This window comes from Mandrillus leucophaeus, unplaced genomic scaffold (assembly GCF_000951045.1).
Source record: "Mandrillus leucophaeus isolate KB7577 unplaced genomic scaffold, Mleu.le_1.0 Scaffold81, whole genome shotgun sequence".
In the NCBI taxonomy this organism is placed as follows: domain Eukaryota; kingdom Metazoa; phylum Chordata; class Mammalia; order Primates; family Cercopithecidae; genus Mandrillus; species Mandrillus leucophaeus.
In genome coordinates, this window is record NW_012108808.1 from 200,461 (window position 1) to 222,669 (window position 22,209).

The following is a 22,209-nucleotide window of genomic DNA, read 5'->3' on the forward strand; positions in this document are numbered from 1 at the left end:
AGTGACACCCAGCAATTGCCCTTATGCTCCACTCAGTGCATGGTGTGTTACTTCCGCAGCTCCCACCCCTTCATGACCATTCTGCAGGTCCCTACCCCTGTCCCTTTTACCAACCCAGGACCCTGGAGGAGCAATCAGAGAACAAGACAGAATTGCCCTCTGGGACCTGTCACTTCCCCTATGCTGACTGCATAAGGAAAAAACTCCCTACAAGGTATAAGACTGAATTTATTCTGAGGTCACCATTTTGGTGAACAAGAAATAGGGACTGTGTTGTGTCTTCTGACCTGGATCGAGGAAGAAACATCAGCTCTGCAAGGATGGAAAAAACTGACAATCCCCAGTGAACTGCTGACAAGTGAATACAGGTAGGCTCCGCACCCTACACTAACCCTCTGCTGGCAGCAGAATATCTGAGTGAGGATTGCACCAGGAGACACAGGTGAGCTGCACTCAGTAAAGGGTGTGCAGCCTTTGGCTGGACCTAAGCTGGGGAAAGTAGCCACATAAGAAGGAACCCTGGGGAGTTCATGCATTTTATTTTTCAACCATCAGTTTTGTGTTTTTAGAAAGATATTTCAATATACATCTAAAATTATATATATTTGATTATACTTCAATTATGTTCTTGTATTAGCATATTTATATGAACATATTATACAGAAACACATATAATTACATACCTTACAAATGTAATTAAAATTTTATGGTATTATATGAACATATACATACCCTACACATGGCTGGCAGCATGGCTATAATCTCAGCAGTCTGGGAGGTCAAAGCAGGAGGATTGCTTGAGGTCAGGAGTTCCAGACCAGACTGGACAACCATCTCTACAAAAAATAAAATATAAATATGTTTTTATATTTACTTAAAATTTTATTGGCCTAGCATGGTGGCTCACGCCTGTAATCCCAGCATTTTGGGAGGCCGAGGCAGGCAGATCACAAAGTTCAAGAGATCGAGACCATCTGGCCAACATGGTGAAACCCTGTCTCTACTAGAAATACAAAAATTAGCTGGGCTTGGTGGCGCGTGCCTGTAGTCCCAGCTACTCGGGAGCCAGAGGCAGGAGAATCGTGTGAACCTGGGAGGCGGAGGTTGGAGTGAGCTGAGATCGCACAACTGCACTCCAGCCTGGTGACAGAGGGAGACTCCATCTTAAAATATATATATATATGTGTGTGTGTGTGTGTGTGTGTGTAATGGTATTATAGTGGCATATACATATCCTACACATATACCTATGCGGTTTATTCTTTACTCTGACTCGTATATGAGAAAGTTCTTTTGTATGTTGTATAACAATCACAGATTTGGACTTCTCATAAGGGGCCTCATGCTGGTTTGCCCTAATTACATCTAATTATGTCTGAACTGTTCTGCATAATCAGCATATCTACCATTAAACAGTCAACAGAAGTATGAGAAACACAAACCATTCTTGGAATATCTTGAGTTCAGTACCACACCAAATCCTGTTTTAAAAAAATTTGTCCAGGTTGAGCTCAATGGCTCAAGACGGCAACCTGAGTAGCACGGAGGCCCAGGCAGGAAGATTGCTTGAGGTCAGGAGTTTGAGGATACAGTGAGCTACAATCTTGCCACTGCAGTCCAATTGAGGTTGATTGTCCTTGTTTTCATGTGACCACTACAGGGTGAAGAGGGGGATCAAGGAACCAGCCCCAGGTGACCCCAGGTGACTCAGGTAATCTGAGACCAGGCCTGGGATCCACACAACGGACACACGCCCAGATGGAAGCACAATGCCTGGTCTCGGTCTTTCCTCAATCCCAGTTTAAACTAATTTGGCAGTTTTATGAGATTAAAAAAGGGTGCAGACAGGAAAGGAGATAGGATTGGTAGAGGATGGAAAATCGATTAAGATTAGGGACAACTGTGAGGGGGAAGAGAAAAGGAGACAGAATCTGAAAGCCCTGAGGTGGACTGAAAGCGGGGAGGCGGCTCAAAGAAAAGAGTAAGAGAAATGAGATTTTCTGGAACGAGGCATTGATAACGCTGAAACATGATTAGACTTTTGAAATAAATCTTTTGCTTATTTATTTTTATTTTTTTGAGACAGGGTCTCGTTCTGTCGTCCAGACTTGGGTGCAGTGGTGCCATCCTGGCTCACTGCAACCTTGGCTTCCCCGGTTCAAGCGATTTTCCCACCTCAGCCTCCGATGTAGCTGAGACCACAGGGACGGGCCAATATGCCAGGCTAATTTTTGTATTTTTTGTAGAGATGGGGTTTCACCAGGTTGGCCTGGCTGATCTCAAACTCCAGAGCTCATATGATCCGCCCACAGCCTACCAAAGTGCTGGGATTACAGGCATGAGCTGCCATGCCGGCCACGAAAGGAAGCTTTTAAATTGTGGAGTATTTCGTGCATCCACAATAGTAGAGAGAACATTATGAAGAACCTACACATAAAAAGAAACCAACTTCTATCATTTGAATTAACAGTCTTTATAACCCCACCAACTTCTGCCAATGGAGCAAATTCCCAGACATCTTATATATTTCATCTTATAATTTCATTATTTATTCCCTAAAAGACAATATCTCAATTATCATAGTGATACTGTAACTTTTAATAAGCTGTTCAGTGTGATATAACCACATTTTTCTCCAACCAGTTATAAGTAAGATTCAATAAATTAAAACAGCACCTGGAATTCTCTTCTGTTAAGGTGGGGCAGGGAGAGCCCTCAGTCTGGCACAGGTAGGGGTGGGTGGCAGAAGAGCAAACCAAACAGCTGAGGTTCCTTGAGAATGCGAACTTCTCACAGAACACACAGCTCTCTGGAGGCCTCGGCGCCCCAAGCACTGCAGCGTTTGGCCCAGGAGGCTGCGCGAGTCCGTAGCGGAAGTGGGGGCGGCTTAACAGTGATTGGCCGCGGCCGGCACCTTCTCTGGGCTTCGACTTCCAGGTGAGACCGCGGAGGTGGAGCTCGACTTTGGAGACCGGGGGCAGCGTCAGGTACCACAGTGGATGGAAGGATGCGTAGTGCGGCGTGGCAGCTGCCCTCTTCTCCCCGGACCCAGCGCCTGGAGAGGCAGCCCTGCAGGGTGGGCTGGGCGAACTAAACTGCGTTCCTGGTGCAGGGCTTCGGGTCTCCCTAACATACCTTAAATGTTGAACAACCGCCGCCTTGGCAGTGTCTCTTTGCTCAGAGATCCTGAGACGACCACACTCGTCCAACAGCAGTCGCTCCACCAAGCCTGGGGAAAGCGAATCGTTTTCTCCGCGTGCCCTGTCAGTCACTCATGCTGCCCAGAGAGGAATTTTAGTGGCAACATTCTGGCTGTCACGGCACTGAAATTGCCAGGCCACTCCAAGTCAGAAGGACCACCAGGAAAAGTCAGGAAGAGAATCACCATCAGGTTCCAGCCTCTTTTTGTGACAAGGACTAGATGGTTTGTTTGGTCTGCAGTGGGCTGTCTTCCCGCTGGACTCACCTCTCCTGTAGAGCAGGCTGCCTCAAGGAAGAAGCTCACAGGGGACATCTGACCTCCGAAACAGCAAGTGTGAAATGCTTTAAATAAGCCAAAACTAAACCAATAGTTATGTTAACTAAAAATACATTAATGCTACCGAAGACAGTCGAATATTAGAGGAAGAAAGTAAACTCTGACTTTGAGCGCTTTATGCTTTATTCGGAAAATGAATAAGATGCAGTTCTGAAAACCTGAAAATATAAATAGGTTATGATACACTAGATGAAAACAAAACTTTCAGACCATGTTTTCTTACTTAAAGCTCTAATAAGTGAGATAGCAAACTATTCACTCAGATAATTAGTAACTGATATAAGGGTATGTATCAATAACAGGTATTAAGATAAAAACTTTATGAGCTTTTTCATTTTAACAAGGGATGATGATTCTAGACTTCCGCCACAACATTATGGTCGACAAAACATTCTTAATTCATTTTACGTAGATCTGACTCTAGATTCTGAAACAAAGTCATAATCTTTTATCTCTGAAGATAGAATACAGTGAGATTTGGAAAGACACCACAAAAACTCATGATCCAAAAAAGATTAAGGCTGGTATTATTAGGAGGAAGAGAAAGAGGACAAAATCAAACTGGATAGATACAATAGAGTTGTTTGTTTGTTAGAACTGGCTTCCCAAGAGATGGAAAAAGACACCGTCACAATAGGATTCATGCTTTAGTATTCAGCTACAGAAATGTAATAACTTTGCCAAAGTAATTACAGTACATAGAGTGGCAATCGTTCTATTAAAAGTAAAACCCAGTAATACTAGGATTTTTCTGGACAATGAAGGAGATTAGGTTTGATCTTATAACTTGAATGCCAGGTCTCATATCTTTTCTTCAAGTGATATTTTTATGAAACTACTTAGGCTGTGTTTCACACAGAGTATGATTTCTAACCTCTTATAATCTGTACAGTAATAGATTATGAAGGATGAATTACTTGAAAGCTATTTTGTGTCTTATTTAATAGAAGAGGAGCTCTTCAATTCTGAATTCTGTCTGCCACTTATAAGCAGAAGAAAGTTTTTTTCTTTCATTATTTTAGCAACTATCAATAAAACAGTATTAGACATGCCTACTCTTCAGAGATGTAATGGGAATAAATTGTAAAGTACTTTTGATGTTCTAAGATGAAAGATGGTATTACACAGTCAATAATTCAATGCTTTCCACATTATGAATTTTGTCAAAATTATATAGAGAGCTATGAGTTCAGTCCAACAACAAAACAGGCTTATATAAAAACAAAAACCTCCTGGGTCATGCCATCCTACACCAAATTGCTGTTAAACAGAGGCATGATTTACTCCAGTGACCTTGCTATTTCTCCATAACTGCAATATGTCTAATGTTAGACATTTTAAATTAATATTCTATTAGGTAAACTGAGAATTTAGGTCTCTCGCACCACCCAGGCACATACTCTATCTTTCTCCACAAACATCCAACTATGGTAATATAATTGGATGTTCATACGACTATATAATTGTTCACAGCTGAGCCACTTAGGTACTATAATTATAATTTATTTGATACACAAATTTTTTTTTTTTTTTTTGAGACAGAGCCTCGCTCTGTCGCCCAGGCTGGAGTGCAGTGGTGCAATCTCAGCTCACTGCAAGCTCCGCCTCCCGGGTTCACGCCATTCTCTGGCCTCAGCCTCCCGAGTAGCTGTGACTACAGGTGCCCACCACCATGCCCGGTTAATTTTTTGTATTTTTAGTAGAGACAGGGTTTCACCGTGTTAGCCAGGGTGGTCTTGATCTCCTGACCTCTAATCCACCCACCTTGGCCTCCCAAAGTTCTAGGATTACAGGCGTGAGCCACCGCACCTGGCCCACAAATTTTGTTTACTGTGATCAAAATTGCCTGATTTCTTACTTGTTGCATTTTCTGTTTTTCTCTTTCAGCCCCATATCTGCTAATCTCCAAAGTTCCTCTCAATAAAAGTAAACTTGACATGTAATTTGTTGATTTTATTCATTTTCTTTGTAGCGCTCAATCTCCGGAAGCTCTCTATCATCTTAGCATTAACTGAAATTTGAACATGATGCACAGCTATCCTGTGAGGCCTTTCATGTTTCCATAACCCTAAGAATTATCTTTTATCTTCTGTCTTATGTCCAGAGGTTTTAAGTCTATTGTTGTCTGAGTCCCTTGTTTCCCTTCTTAGTTTTCTTCCCTTCTTTTGGTGAGCGTATCACCAGGTAGTTTCCTGAGAAAGGGGACTTGGAAGATGTGCCAGTCATTTCCCTGTGTGCTGTGAGATGTGGGAATGTGTGCTAGGCCCAGCATCACATCTGGAAGAGGGTCAAGAACATTTGTGAAGGCCACACATGCCTGAGACCAGAGGTCAGAGAGCCTGACCACGACTCATACTCAATCAGAACACTGGAAAACATGGACTTCCCCAACTCCCAAAACCACACTAACAGGAGTTGAGTAAAAATAACAGTAGAATCCAGTTTGAGAAATGAAAGAGACATCATTAGGGGAGTGTGAAGCCTTGAATGCACTAAGGGTAACCATAGAAATAACAAACTTCAAACTCTGCCTAACCTCTAGCTCGATTAATACAAACATACCCTCCCTACAGGCCTAACAGAAGGGAAATACGTTCATCTCTGCTATTGGTTGAATTGTGTTTTCCCAAAAAAGTATGTTGAAGTGCTAACTCCAGTACTTTAGATGTGACCTTATTTGGAAATTAGGTCTTTAGAAGGTAATAGGTTAAAATGAGGTCATTAGGGTGGGCCTTAATCCAGTATCACTGTTGTCCTTATAAAAAGATGACATTTTGACACAAAGATATGCATAGAGGAAGATTATATGAGGAAATACAAGGGAATGCCATTGAAGTGATGCATCTACCAGCCAAGGAATGCCAAACATTGGCAGCAACACAATAGAACCTGGAGGCATGGAAGCAATTCTGTATCACAGCCCTCAGTACAAATCAATCCTGCCAACACCCATAATTTGGACCCAGTCTCTGGAACTATGAGACAATAAATTTCCTGTTATGGGCTGGGCGCGATGGCTCACACCCGTAATCCCATCACTTTTTGAGGCTGAGGTGGGGGGATCACGAGGTCAGAAGTTCAAGACCAGCCTTGCCAAGATGACAAAACTCTGCCTCTACTAAAAATCCAAAAAAAAAAAAAAAAAATTACCCAGATGCGGCAGCAGGCTCCTGTAATCCCAGCTACTTGGGAGGCTGAGGCAGGAGATTTGCTTGAACCCAAGGGTTGGAGGTTGCAGTGAGCCAAGATGGCACCACTGCACTCCAATCTGGGTGACAAAGTAAGACTCTGTCTCAAAAAAAAGGAAATTTCCTGTTACGTAAACCACCCAGTTTGTGATACCTTATTAGGGTATTCCCTATAAAACTAATATAATCTACAAATATAAAAATATTTACCAGCTGGGTGTGGTGGCTCATGCCCGTAATAATCCCAGCACTTTGGGAGGCCAGAGGCAGGCGGAGCACCTGAGGTCAGGAATTCAAGACCAGCCTGACCCACATGGAGAATCCCCATCTCTACTGAATATACAAAAATTAGACGGGCGTGGTGACACATACCTATAATCCCAGCTATTCAGGAGGCTGTGGCAGGAAAATCACTTGAAACCAGGAAGCAGAGGTCGTAGTGAGCCAAGATGGTGCTACTGCACTGAAACCTGGGTGGCAGAGTGAGACTCTGGCTCAAAAAAATATGTACACATATATTTACCTCAGTATATATTTCCCTATACATGTCTGGTTTTTACAAAAGAAAAAAAAAAACACACAAAACATAAGGCATACAAAAAGACAATGTAAGAGGACAATAAACCATACTCTGACGAAACAAAACATTCAGAACCAGACTAAGCTATGACACAAAGTAAGAACTCTCAGGCAAAAAAAAGAAAAAGAAAAAGAACAATAATTTATATATTAAAGGCTTTGGCAGAAAATAAAGACAACATGCAGGATCAGATAGATAATTTTATCAGAGAGTTGGAAACTATAAAATCAAATGGAAATGCTAGCAATGAAAACCACAGAAAAGAGATGAAGATGCCTTCAATGGGCTCATTAGTACCCTCAACACACTGAGGGAAATAATCAGTGAACTTGAAGATAGATAAATTACCCAAACTGAAATATAAAGTGAAAAGAATACAAACGAGAGCCTAAGCACTGTGGGACAGTATCAAATGGCGTCGTTTGTGGATACTTGGAATCTCAGAAAGAAGAAATCTCATCACTAGGAAATGATGGCAAAAATAAATAAAAATTTAAAAATAAAAAAAAGCAGAAAAATATCTGGAAAAAAAAAAAAGGCCAAGAATTTAGTTACAGACATCAAAACTCCAGAACCAAGAAGCCCAGAGATCAATAAGCATAATGAATATCAAAAAACACCAAACAAACCCAAAACAAGAAAAATGATAGCAAATCCCCAAACATAGGTATATCAATCAAATTGAAACTGCTGAAAATTAAAATCAAAAACAGTTTTCAAGGCAGCCCAAGTAAAAAACCACATTACTGCCATGCATACATTAACTATGGGAATATGTTCTGAGAAGTACGTCATAGGACGATTTCATCATTCTGTGAACGTCATAGAGTATGTTACACAAACCTAGATTGCAGTTGTGTAGCTTATTATGCCTGTAAGCTACACGGTACAGCCTAATGCTCCAAGCCTATAAACCTGTACAGCAAGTTACTGTACTGAATACTATAGACAATTGTAATACAATGGCAAATATTTGTGTATCTAAGCATAGAAAAAGTTCGGTAAAAATAGTTTTCTAATCTGATAGGACCACTGTCATGTATGCGGTCAGGGGCTGAACCACTGTTTTGCAGTGCATGACTACTGACAAAGGAAGGAGGATAAGAATTACAACAGACCTCTCATCAGAAAATGTGAAATCAAGGAGATGATATTACTTCTGTAAATTAAAAAACCCTGCCAACTCACAATTCTGTAACCAATTAGCATATTTATCAAAATTTCTAAGTCGAAATACTTAGAAAAAATAAAATGGAGGGAATTCATTGCCATCAAGTGGACACTACAAGAAATGTTAATAAAAGTACTTCGGACCAAAGGTATATTATACATGTCAGAAGCTTGTGTTTACACAAAGAAATAAAGTGTATAAAAATAAAATAAAGGTAATTGCTCTAAAAGATAACTAGCAGTTTAAAACAATAATATATGGCGTTTTTCCAGCATATGTAAAAGTATTGTATGAATACAAGACCACAAAGGATCAGTGAGAATTGGGAATATACTATTACAAGGTTCTTATACTGAAAGGGAAACAGTATAATTCATTTAAAGGAGGCCCCAAATTATTTTAAAATGTATACTATAAACCCTGGGAGAACCACTGAAAATGTTCTTAAAAGATGTATAAAATAAGTTAATAGAAGAGATTAAAATGTAATCCTAAAACATGCTTGATTAAACCGAGAGAAGCCAGGCATGGTGGAGTGCACCTGTAGTCCAGCTATTCAGGAGACTGAGGCAGGAAGATCTCTTTAGAGTAGGAGTTTGGGGCTGCTGTGGGCTATGATTGTGCCTATGAATAGGCTATTGAATGCCAGCCTGGGCAATATAGTCAGACCCTGTTTTAATCCTAGCACTTTTTTTTTTTTTTTTTTTTTGAGACAGAGTCTCACTCTGTCGCCCAGGCTGGAGTGCAGTGGCCAGATCTCAGCTCACCGCAAGCTCCGCCTCCCAGGTTTACACCATTCTCCTGCCTCAGCCTCCCGAGTAGCTGGGACTACAGGTGTCCGCCACCTCGCCCAGCTAGTTTTTTGTATTTTTTAGTAACGACGGGGTTTCACCATTAGCCAGGATGATCTCGATCTCCTGACCTCGTGATCCGCCCGTCTCGGCCTCCCAAAGTGCTGGGATTACAGGCTTGAGCCACCACGCCTGGCCAATCCTAGCACTTTTGAAGTCCAAGTTGGGTGGATCACTTGGGGCCGGGAGTTTGAGACAAACCTGGGCAACATTGGTGAGATCTTGTCTCCAGTAAAAACTAAAAACAGAGAACTCAAAATAAGCATTATTTTCAAGTTCCTGTGGGACACTCACCAAGATAAACCACATCATGGGCTATGGAACATGCCTTCACACATTTAAAGAATAGAAATCACACAAATGACAGGGCATGGTGGCTCACGCCTGTAATCCCAACACTTTAGGGGGCCAAGGCAGGCAGATCACCCGAGGTCAGGAGTTCGAGACCAGCTTGGCCAACATGGAGAAACCTCGTATCTACTAAAAATACAAAAATTAGCTAGGTGTGATGGTGTGCACCTGTAATCCCAGCTAATCGGGAGGCTGAGACAGGAGAATCGCTTGAACCCAGTAGGCGACATTGTGCCATTGCACTCCAGCATGGGCAACAAGAGTGAAACACTGTCTCAGGGAAAAAAGAAAAAAAAGAAATCACACAAACTATATTATCAGACTGTACAAAATTATAATAGTACAGAAAAATCTCTGGAAAATCCACAAAAAAGTTAAAACTACTACACTTCTAAATACCCCTTGGGTCAAAGAGTCTCAGGGAAATTAAATAAATATTTTGAGCAAAATAAAAATAAAAATACAATATGTCAATGTTTGTGTAACACAGCTAAAGCAGTATTTAGAGTGAAATTTATAGCATTAAATTTATAACATATATTAGAAAAAAATCTAAAATCAGTAACTTAACCCTTTACCTTAAGAAACTAGAGAAAAATGGCCGGGCACAGTGGCTCATGCCTGTAATCTCAGCACTTTGGGAGGCTGAGGCAGGCGGATCACGAGGTCAGGAGATCGAGACCATCCTGGCTAACATGATGAAATCCCATCTCTACTAAAAATACAAAAAATTGCTGGGCGTGGTGGCGGGCGCCTGTAGTCGCAGCTACTCAGGAGGCTGAGATCGGAGAATGGCATGAACCCAGGAGGCAGAACTTGCAATGAGCCAAGATCGCACCACTGCACTCCAGCCTGGGCAACAGAGTGAGACTCCATCTCAAAAAAAAAAAAAAAAAAAAAGAAAGAAAGAAAGAAAAGAAAGAAACTAGAGGAAAAAAAGGAGATGGAGAGCTTTTAAATGTAAAGCATACGGAAGGACAAAAATAAAAATTGAAACAACTCAGTAAAACTGAAAATTGGAAACTAGAGAAAAATCAACAAAATCAAAGCTGATGCTTTGAAAAGATAAAGATAGAGGCAATATATTGATAACTGCCACAAACTGCCCAACCTAGTATAGGATTTCAAATGCATGCTCTTTCCAGTATCTCAGTGCCTTAGTTTCAGCAATGAGTAAGGGATTGAACAATTAGGAAGCCTGATTATGTAGGGGAAATGGGGTAAGAATATTATAGTGATGATTTCTTGGTACACAAGGTTGGTGGTAGAATTATTAAGTAACCAGAGACTGGCAAGGGGAGTGCAGAGTAGGGATGCTGGAAATACATCATTCTACATTCTTCATTTACAAAACTCTTTTCACTTACAGAAATGATTCTGTCTTTAAACTATGACTGTTTTCTTGTCCACGGAAGCCACTGAGTTTATAGATCTTTGACTATTTCAGTGGACCCATGTATCTCTAATAACACTTATTTCACCAATGTCATCCTATTTTTGATGTCTACTAATTATTGTAATTCAACCAGGAGACGTGTAATTTGCTCTGAATTGGTGTAAAATAACTGGCTGGTTGCAGTGGCTCACACCTGGAATCCCAGCACGTTGGGAAGCTGAGGCGGGTGGATCACTTGAGATCAGGAGTTTGAGGCCAGCCTGGCCAACCTGGTGAAAGCCCATCTCTACTAAAATTACAAAAATTGACCGGGCGCGGTGGCGCAAGTCTGTAACTCCAACTATTCCAGAGGCTAAGGCGTGAGAGTTGCTTGAACCCAGGAGAGGGAGGCTGCAGTAAGCTGAGACTGCACCACTGCACTCCAGCCTGGACAACAGAGCGAGCCTCCATCTCAAAAAAGCCAAAAACAAAAAACTTAAACTGAAGCGTTACAATAGCACCTGGAGCTTAAATTTATCCATTATAAGGCCAGCTGATCTTGGGTGTGAGTTCATGACCAAATCTACGTAATGTATTGATTAAATCTCATGCTTATAGAATTCTGCCTATGCTAATGTGTCATTTTTTGTATTTTTTTTTTAATTTTTTGAGATGATACCCAGGCTGGAGTGCAGTGGCGCGATTTCAGCTCACTGCACCTTCTGCCCCCCGAGTTCAAGTGATTCTTCTGCCTCAGCCTACCGAGTAGCTGGGACTATAGGTGCATGCCACCAAGCCCGGCTAATTTTTTGAATTTTTAGTAGAGACGGGGTTTCACTGTGTTAGCCAGGATAGTCTCGAACTCCTGACCTGATCTGCCTGCCTCGGCCTCCCAAAGTGTTGGGATTACAGGCATGAGCCACCGCACCTGGCCTTAATGTATTTCATAATACATTGTAAATATCACAACATTATATTTCCCAATTTAAAAGGTTAAAAATACATAAGAGTGAATTGTTTTAAAACTATAATTCTAGGCCCTGATAAACTTCTGGTTAAATATCAGGATAGACTAAAGACATTTTCAGATACAAAGGTCTCAAAAACTTTATTTCTCATATACCTTATTAGAAAACTACTTAAGGATGTGCTCCAATTAAACAAGAAACCAACTTCCAAATGGAAAAACATAGACAGGTAAAACAATCCAAGAGATGCCAAGAATATCTTCAAGATACCTGAGCAGCTGGCTTAGTGAACAAAGGTGCCTGCGTTGCAGATGAGAGGGCTCCTTGAGAGCATTCTGCAAGATGAAAATGGTGTAAAGCCACATGCCTTTAAATGAATTCAGAAAACTAGACAACTGCAGCAGACAGTTTGGGAATGAATGAATAAGAAGAAGAACATGGAATACAAAGCATATTGAAGATTAGATAAGTATTAACTACAGGAAACAGTTATAGAAAAAGCAAAAAGGAAATCACTTGACAATACATGGCTCAGAAATGAATGGTATTGAAATAGTCAAAATAAATGTGAGAAAATATTCTAAAACAAAAATGAGAAATTCTATTAGAAGAGGGCCACAAGGTGAAGCCTGTTCCAAATTCTTGTTTTCCAAAGTGGGACATCATATTTTAACACTTCAAACTGAAAAATCCAGGGGTATTACTGGAACGTGATTTAGTGACTATAAAAGCAAATACCAAAAGAGCTGAGGAGTTCAAAGTGGCTGCCTCTGAAAAACTAGCAAAAGTGGTTACAGAGCAATATTTGTAATTCAAATAAATTTTGTGAACAATAATTCAAAGATTAAACTTAGATTTTTAAAAATTGTGCTTTTGGGCTGGGTGCGGTGGCTCATGTCTGTAATTCCAGCACTTTGGGAGGCCAGAATGGGTGGATCACCTGAGGTCAGGAGATCCAGACCAGCCTGGCCAACATGATGAAACCCCATCTCTACTAAAAATACAAAAATCAGCCGGGCATGGTGGCGGGCACCCGCAATCCCAGCTACTTGGGGTGGAGAGGGGGCGGTGCTGAGGCTCCAGAACTGCTTGAACCCAGGAGGCAGAGGTTGCAGTGAGACGAGATCATTCATGCCACTGCACTACAATGTGGGTGACAGAGTGAGGCTCTATCAAAAAAAAATCTATATAACACAGGAAGAGATACAGATGTCTTTACCTGCCCATGACACGACTATCTCTACGGAAAATCCAATGGAATCTAAACAAGAGCTACTAAAAATGAGTTTAGCAAGCTATAGGAAATAAGATTAATATTCAAAAATTAGTTTTCTATATACTAGTAATGAACAATTAGAATTGAAATAATCAACATAAAAAATTAAATACTTAAGGACAAATCTGACAAAAGATGTTAAATACACATACACTAAAAACTAAATTCCAGACAATTACATAAAAATGCATGGAATAGATTCACTGTCTCAGTTATGTCTACTAGCTGATATGTCAGTTTTCTCCATATTAATCTAAAAAGATAAAACATAATCCCATCAAAAGCTCTAGTCTTTTTTGTTGACACAAGTTTTTCCAAATGTCATCCATCTGTGATCTATTGAAAGATGTTAATGCCTGAATTAACAGAATAAACCTGAGGAAAACATGCAACTAAGTTAAGATGGATTCTGAGACTAGAGATCAGTTCCCAAAGTGAAGGACTGTAGCTGCACAGCACTAGAGGGTACTCTGTCCAGTGGGAACAGATTATCTACTGGTTGTGTGTGTGGCAGAGGAACACGTAAGAGTGCCATCTTATTTTCTATAGGACTAAGGCAATACTGACAAAGGCACACAAAATAAAAAATAAAGTAAGTTACTTAGAAATACAGAGGTAGGGCCAGGCGTGGTGACTCACACCTGTAATCTCAGCACTTTGAGAGGCAGGTGGATCACAAGGTCAGATCGAGACCATCCTGGCTAACATGGTGAAACCCTGTCTCTACTAAAAATACAAAAAAGTTAGCCGGGCATAGTGCCAGGCACCTGTAGTCCTAGCTACTCAGGAAGCTGAGGCAGGAGAATGGTGTGAACCCGGGAGGCGGAGCTCGCAATGAGCCGAGATCACACCACTGCACTTCAGCCTGGCGAGAGAGTGAGTGAGATGGTCTCAAAAAAAAAAAAAAAAAAAAAATGGAGGTAGACAAATGCAAGGTGAAAGTGGCACTGGACATGGTGGTTCATGCCTGTAATCCCAGTGCTTTGAGAGGCTAAGGCAGGAGAACTGCTTGAGGTCAACACCACCCTGGGCAAAATAGAAAAATAAAAACTTTAATTAAAAAAAAAAAAAGGTTCAAAGTAGCTACCTGGCTCAGCGCAGTGGCTCACACCTGTAATCCCAGCACATTGGGAGGGCAAGGCAGGTGAATCACTGGAGGTCAGGAGTTCGACACTAGCCTGACCAACATGGTGAAACCCCGTCTCTATTAAAAATACAAAAATTAGCTGGGTGTGGTGGTACAAACCTATAATCCCAGCTACTTGGGAGGCTGAGGCAGGAGAATTGCTTGACCCTGGGAGACGAAGGCTGCAGTGAGCAGAGATCCCAGCCATTGCACTGGGCAACGAAAAAAGGAGAGGGGAGGGGAGAAGAGGAAAAAGAAAAGAAGAAAAAGAGGCTATATTTAAATAGCAGGTAGTCCAAGAGTAATGATGAATGCCTTTAATAAAGACTTAATCTTTCTTAAAAGTATATAATACAGAAAAAAATTATTGGGCTTTTATTGGCAATTACAAAAGTAATATATTTTCTTACATAATACATTTATTCAGTAATAGATTTTTCAAGTATTTTACTGTAGACTTTCTAAACTACCTTGTCATTGACCCCATAATTTATCATAAAGTAGGTCCCATAATCACATTTTTTAGAAGTTGCTGAAACTGAGATAAAAAATGTTGTTTTTAAGGGAAAAACTGGACAAATTACACAATGGCCAAAACTAGATTCACTGGCTCAGTTATGTCCAATAGGTGAAAGAAAATGAGTCTTCTAATAGTTCATTCAGAATCTGTTACTGTAGAAATTTTAAGAGGTCCTGAGTCAGTTCCAGTATAAAAATAAGGCCAAAGTGCTCCTGTAAAATCATCATTAAAAGTATAGAGAAGAGATCTATCATTCAAATTATAAAAGGAAACCTCATTCATTTCATAGTCTAAGAAAATGCCAATCTTACTAGGTGTTACTTTGGGCAGCAGAATAATTTCCTTATGGCCCAATACAATATAATTATTCTGACTAGATCGCCAAATTCCCCATAGTCCATCCTGTACTAAAATTGGTTGACTCTTCCTCCTTCTGGGAAGAGAGTCATTACAGACACCAAGAATCCATTCAGGCTTGTCTTTCACTTCTACTTCCCAGTACTGCCTGCCACAGCTATATCCCTTAGAACCCAGGACAGCTGGCAGGAGATAAAATCTTCTTGGGTTACGAGGTAAGTTTTGTGTTGTATTTCCATACCGCACAGTTTTTCTATCTTCTGAGACTATAAGTTTACGATGTGCTGTTTCAGGATCTAGAATTACATCTACTTGAAATCGCTTGATGATTTTGTTTAGGCCAGAATATTGTGGAGGCAGATGGTAACCATATTCTTTTAATTTGAATGAAAAAGGTTCAGGGAATTTTAAATTTTTATATCTGTGATAGATATCCTTAACATTAGCCAGTAATTCCAGTTCTGACTTCACATGTATGCTCTCTATCTCCTTTAGGAGATATTTTAATGAGGAGGTATAATCTGAAAATTTTGTTAGGCTTTCATTTAGTTGTGCTAAAATATCCATCTCTTCATCTTGTAATTGCCTAAGAACAGTCTCTTGCTGATTTTGCAGAAATAACCTAAGTTGCTCAAATTCAGACTTGACTTCTTCTGCCCTATGTTTTACCTGTTTCTTCAGTTCCAGTGATTTTCTGGTTTGCATAGTTATGACTTTTTCAATTAGTTCCACTCTCTCCTTCCACGGTGCATTATATTCCTCCAGTTTCTTCCTATGATACAAGGCAGCCTTCTTTATGGGCCAAACACAGTGATGCTGGTGATCAGTGGAGAAACTGCACCTTGGACATAAAAGCTCTAGGTCTTTCTGACAGAAGAAAGTCAAAAGCTGATTATGCTTGTTACACACATGCTTCTCTTCCTGCCTCTTCCTCTTGCTTCTTATCTGGAGTTGCTTAGCAAGTTCAGTCAAACTACCCAGCTGGGGATTGCTTACAAATTTCCTTTCTGGACAGCAAAAGTGGCAAAAGGGGCAGGGGAAACTATCATCTAGATCCTTCCAGGACATAATGATGCAGGAGAGACAGAAGTTATGGCCGCAGCTGATGGTCACTGGGTCTTTCAAGTAGTCCAGACAGATGGGACAGCTAGCCTCTGCTCGGAGGTCAGCCAGGGCCGCCACAAATTCCATTGAGCCTTGAACAAAGATAGTAGGTAAGATAATTCTTTTATTTTAGCAAGGTGTAGCTCTCTAGAGCTCACGACCCAGTACGCAGTGGATATCCTCCCCAGACGTTGAAATCTGGCCAGCTTTCAGTTTTACTGACTTGGCATGTTAATGGCAGCTTCTAGAAACTTGTTAAGCCCTCAGCTCCTTAGCTTCAGAGTCTACTGCCACGAACACCTCACAGCTTGCAGCCAATTGCATATTAGAACTTAATAGCTGTGCTGCTGCTCTTCCCACTGAATGAAATAAAGTCAAGTTTTCTTCAAGAAAGCAGACTCACATCCAAGACAGGGAATCCTTCCTATGAGTGAGAAAAGACACCACGTTTAAAATCTGATTCCATAATCACAAATGTATTAAACATTCACACAAGAATCATCAATGAATGCTAAAATCACTGGGTAGAAGTTCTTGGAAAAACAAGATATTAATACTGCAGAGATTCACCCCATACATTACTTATTTTTTTAAAAAAAAACTAAAAAATATGGGACAAACTTATGGGCTTCCTGATAGGATGCTATGGCAAGTATACAACATTGCCTGTATAATATTCTTTCCAAAAATATTGACCTTCAAGCTAACCATGAGAAAATTAATTCAGATTGTGGAGCATTCTTATAAGACAACTGGTATGCATTCTTCAAAAATATCAATGTCAGGAAAAACAAGCATAAAAAAAGGTTTCTAGATTTAAGGAGAGGAAACAAACATGAGAAATACAATGTGTGACCTCTGATTGCATCTGAGATCTTGAAATAAAAACAAAACAAAACAAAAAAATGCTGGCAACAGGCTGGGTATGGTGGCTCACTCCTGTAATCCCAGCACTTTGCGGGGCCAAGGCGCTCGGCTCCCTTAAGGCCAGGAGTTCAAGAGCATCCTGGCTAACATGGTGAAACCCCATCTCTACCAAAAACACAAAAAATTAGCTGGGCATGGTGGCATGTGCCTGTAATCCCAGCTGCTTGGGAGGCTGAGGCAGGAGAACCACTGGAACCTGGGAGGCAGACATGGCAGGGAGCTGAGACTGCAGCATGGCTCTCGGTGACAGAGCGAAACTCTATCTCCCCCCACCCCCCCCAAAAAAAAAAAACCGTTGGGAACGAATAAATGTGAGATTCTTAGTATGGACTGTGTATCACATACTGTCGTACCAGTGTTAAATTGAGCACAATAAAATTATCACAGTAAGAAGTAAAATGCCCTTGTTGTTAGGAGATATATATATTGATGCACAGCGGGAAGCCTTCTGGAAGCCTGAAGCTTTCCGAAGGTTTCCAAAGGTTCCCGAAGGTTCAACAATTTAAAAAAATGTATAGCCAAGTGCGGTGGCTCACGCCTGTAATCCCAGCACTTTGGGAGGCCAAGGCAGGCAGATTACCTGAGGTCAGGTGTTCTAAACCAGGCTGAACAACATGGAGAAATCCTGTCTCTACTTAAAATACAGAATTAGCTGGGTATGGTGGCACATGCCTGTAATCCCAGCTACTCAGGAGGCTGAGGCAGGAGAATCACTTGAACCTGAGAGGAGGAGGTTGTGGTGAGCTGAGATCGCACCATCGCACTCCAGCCTGGGCGACAGTGAAACTCTGTCTCAAAAGAAAAAAAGAAGTGTGTATATATATAATATATATATATGTATATGTATATGTATAAATAGAGAAAATATGAATGTAGCAAACAGTTAACAATGGGGGTGAATCCAGGGAAAAGGTATAAGGATGCATACCCTTTCAATCTTTCTGTAAGTTTCACACTTCAAAACAAGAGTGAGGCAGAACAACTTCCTGGCTTGCTTTCAAGACACCCACAGGTACCCGATTTTAAGCAAGTCAAATTCCTCCATCAAAGCTTGCAAGCCACCTAACCATCAATACAGTATTTTTTCCCCTTCACCCTCTTTCCCTAGACACTTCTCAACTCTTCTTCTTCTTCTCACTTTCCTCATAACCCAATGACAGTGAGAGTAATATCATATGCATGGTTTTGACATGTGAAATTGGCTCTGTCTTGGTGACCTAGCAAGTTATTTTACTATACAGACATTCTTTTTAGACTAGCAGAATAGGAAAAAATGCAGTAGCCCTAGAAAGTCACCATGTATCAATTATTCCCAAACAAAGTTTTAACTCAGTATCCTAGGGCTGCACAAGCAAAAGCTATCACAACATGTTACAGGAGGCAGTATTTAACAATGTAAGCACTAACATTATTGAGAGGACACCAGATTTGAATCCTGGCTCAGTTATTTACTGTGTATCTTTAGAAAATCAATGTGTCTTTTTTTGAATTGCATTTCTTTGACCTGTAAAATGGGAAGTATAACAACCTCTTTTTGTTATAAGAATATCATGTAAATGGTAGTTAATTCTTGACCAAAGGAGCTTTCTGTCAGATGTATGAGAATCTGGATCCAAGCAAGAGCCATGTATTGCATTTGCTTATTAGTTCTTTTAAATCTTTTTCAATCTAGAATAACGCACCCTAAATCCACCTTTGTCCTAGACTACCCCAAATTCAAGATTTGCCTATTGCTTTTTTTTTTTTTTTTTTGGTGGAGCCTGTGGCCCAGGCTGGAGTGCAGTGGCGCGATCTTGGTTCACTGCAGCCTCCACCTCCAGGGTTCAAGTGATTCTCCTGCCTCAGCCTCCTGAGTAGCTGGGACTACAGGCATGTGCCACCACACCCGGCTAATTTTTGTAACTTTAGTGGAGACAGGGTTTTGCCATGTTGTCCAGGCTAGTCTTGAACTCTGGACCCTGTGGTCGGCCCACTTCGGCCTCCCAAAGTGCTGGGATTACAGGCATGAGCCACCGCGCCCAACATGCCTATTGCTTCTTGATATCATTTAACTTGTTCCTCAGGCCTTCACTTTTCAAACGAATTAAATTTTGTTTCCCCGCATAACAATCTGTTTATAACTCCCCACAAGTCAGGACAGTTTTTCACCCTTAGCTCACCATTCAGAACCCTTCATATTTCATTATCTTCATCTGGCTACAGTCCCCCCAAAGTACTTAACGAAAACAAACAAACAAACATAGGTATCATGCTTTCCCACTTCTGCAAAAACCACTTTCTGCTTAGATTACCCTACCCTCACTTCTTTCCTAGGACTAAGTTTTGGTCCTTCTAGAGACTCAGTCCAAGAGACATGTCCTCAAGGATAATTATATGTCAGGTACTATGCTAAGCATCTTCCATGTAGTCACAGGTTCAATTAAACCATCAGAACAACTCCATAAGTTAGGAGCTGTTATCCTCAATTAGAGCTGTAAAAGCCTAGAGCTGTAAAAGTGCAGTCTATGAGAATTTGAACATGCTTATCCAACATTACGCTAATTGGCATAACCACTGGCATGATACTCAATCACTAAGTTGTAGTGCTCCTTCTTTACGCTCTCACAGCATCCTATGCATCCCTCTATATATCAAATCAACTTACATTTTTCCTATTTGATATGTTCAGTAGCTCATATTTAATAATGCATCCCAAATATTTTAACAGGGAAAAATGGGCTTGCTGATCCAACACTACACTAGAGAAAACACATAAAATGCAAACTGAGAGCTAACAATACCTAATAGAATTGGGTTTTCATCCAATTCAAACAGTTAGCTGCATGTACTTGGTCAAGTTAATTTCTCTGAGTTTCACTTTTCAGAAAGTAGGAAATAATACTATTTCAGATTTTAAGCATAAATGAATAAATTATGTAAGACACTTGTCATAGTCCTTGGCATTTAACACATGTACAATAAAAAGTATTATAGGACTATCTCAGAAAATCTCTCAAGAGGTCATACAAATTTAGCTGAATCCACAGACTTATATTATAGCGTATTATAGTTTATGTATTATATGTAATACATATATAGAGATACCTATATTTACTTACATATAAAGCACATTGGGCCAGGCGTGGTGGCTCACACCTGTAATCCCAGCACTTTGGGAGGCCAAGGCAGCGTATCACTTGAGGTCAGAAGTTCGAGAACCAGCCTGGCCAACGTGGTAAAACCTCATCTCTCCTAAAAATCCAAAACTTAGCTGGCAGTGGTGCACATGCCCATAATTCCACCTACTTGGAAGACTGAGGCAGAAGAATTGCTTGAACCCAGGAGGCAGAGGTTGCAGTGAGCAGAGATTGTGCCACTGCACTCCAGCCTGGGCAATAGAGCAAGGCTCCGTCTCAAAAAAGCAGCACATTGACATTTCACCTAAAAGCTGTCATGTCTTGTAAGGTTGCTAGTCCTGAAATGATTAGTAATGGCAGTAACTTCCAAAGGCTCACTGTAGTAGTGGTATGCTTCAGAAAATTTTCCTATACTAATTTTGGAGTAAGACAAAAGTTTTAGAATTTTAAAATACATTCTTTATTTTAAATAGCCCTCCATATCAGGAAGTTCAGCATCCACTAACACAATTAACTTCAGATAGAACCGAAAATACAGTATTCCTGGGATGCAGAACCTGCATCCACTGGTCTTGAGCATTCATGGATTTCAGTATCTTCAGGGTGCCCTGGAACCAATGCCCTGTGTATATCCAGGGATGAGAGTAACTTGTGAAAAATTCTAACACAACACTACAGAAAACATAGAATAATGGCCGGGAGTGGTGGCTTCAGGACTGTATTCCCAGAACTTTGGGAGGCCAAGCTGGGTGGATCGCTTGAGCCCAAGAGTTCAAGACCAGCCTGAGCAACATGGCAAAATCCCATCTCTACAAAAGGAAAAGAAAGAATAGGAAAAGAAAAAGAATACTGTTTTTTTTTTTTTTTTTGAGACGGAGTCTCGCTCTGCCGCCCAGGCTGGAGTGCAGAGGCCGGATCTCAGCTCACTGCAAGCTCCGCCTCCCGGGTTCACGCCATTCTCCTGCCTCAGCCTCCCGAGTAGCTGGGACTACAGGCGCCCGCCACCGCGCCCGGCTAGTTTTTTGTATTTTTTAGTAGAGACGGGGTTTCACCGTGTTAGCCAGGATGGTCTCGATCTCCTGACCTCGTGATCCGCCCGTCTCGGCCTCCCAAAGTGCTGGGATTACAGGCTTGAGCCACCGCGCCCGGCCAGAATACTGTCTCTTACAAACCACTCTTCTCACCTGCCCACACTAAATGTGGCTATGGTAACTCCCAATACTTGCTTAATACTTTCAAATGGGTATTGTTGAGCAGAACAAGAAAGTTAGAAAGTACATGGGAATGGAGTGAGGGTGCACAGGGTGCTCAGAGATTGGAAATATTGAGCCTGAAGAAGTTTTAAGAATCTTGCCCAGCTGGGTGTGGTGGCTCACACTTGTAATCCCAGCACTTTGGGAGGCCAAGGCGGGTGGATCACCTGAGGTCAGGTGTTCAAGTCCAGCCTGGACACCATGGTGAAACCCTGTCTCTACTAAAAATACAAAAATTAGCCGGGCATGGTGGCGCGCCTGTAGTCCCAGCTACTGGAGAGGCTGAGGCAGGAGAATGGCTCCAATCCCGGGGCAGAGGTTGCAGTGCGCTGAGATGGTGCCATTGCACTCCAGCCTGGGTGACAAGAGCAAAACTCCATCTTAAAAAAAAAAAAAAAAAGCTGGGCGCGGTTGCTCACGCCTGTAATCCCAGCACTTTGGGAGGCTGAGGCGGGCGGATCACAAGGTCAGGAGATCGAGACCATCCTGGCTAACACGGTGAAACCCC

At 41.2% G+C, this 22,209-nt stretch overlaps 2 protein-coding genes across 5 annotated transcripts in view; one reads left to right on the top strand and one right to left on the bottom strand.

Annotated features, from left to right (window-relative positions):
* Window positions 1-520: 520 nt before the first annotated feature.
* LOC105530287 (tripartite motif-containing protein 60-like) overlaps window positions 521-22,209 on the bottom strand; it is a 23,623-nt gene continuing 1,934 nt past the window's right edge. For 3 of the 4 annotated variants that reach the window (XM_011967765.1, XM_011967764.1, XM_011967766.1), the window contains exon 3: window positions 14,780-16,829. In XM_011967765.1, coding sequence (XP_011823155.1) covers window positions 15,080-16,492 — 1,413 coding nt within the window. In that variant the 5' untranslated portion in view covers window positions 16,493-16,829 and the 3' untranslated portion in view covers window positions 14,780-15,079. Of the gene's footprint in view, window positions 837-1,042; window positions 1,164-14,779; window positions 16,830-22,209 lie in introns of those variants that run through there. The other variant, XR_001004623.1, reaches the window with a different exon arrangement.
* On the top strand, window positions 3,000-3,650 carry FAM218A (family with sequence similarity 218, member A). Its single transcript, XM_011967767.1, is given in 1 exon segment — window positions 3,000-3,650. A coding segment is annotated over 1 exon segment (519 nt). The 3' UTR covers window positions 3,519-3,650.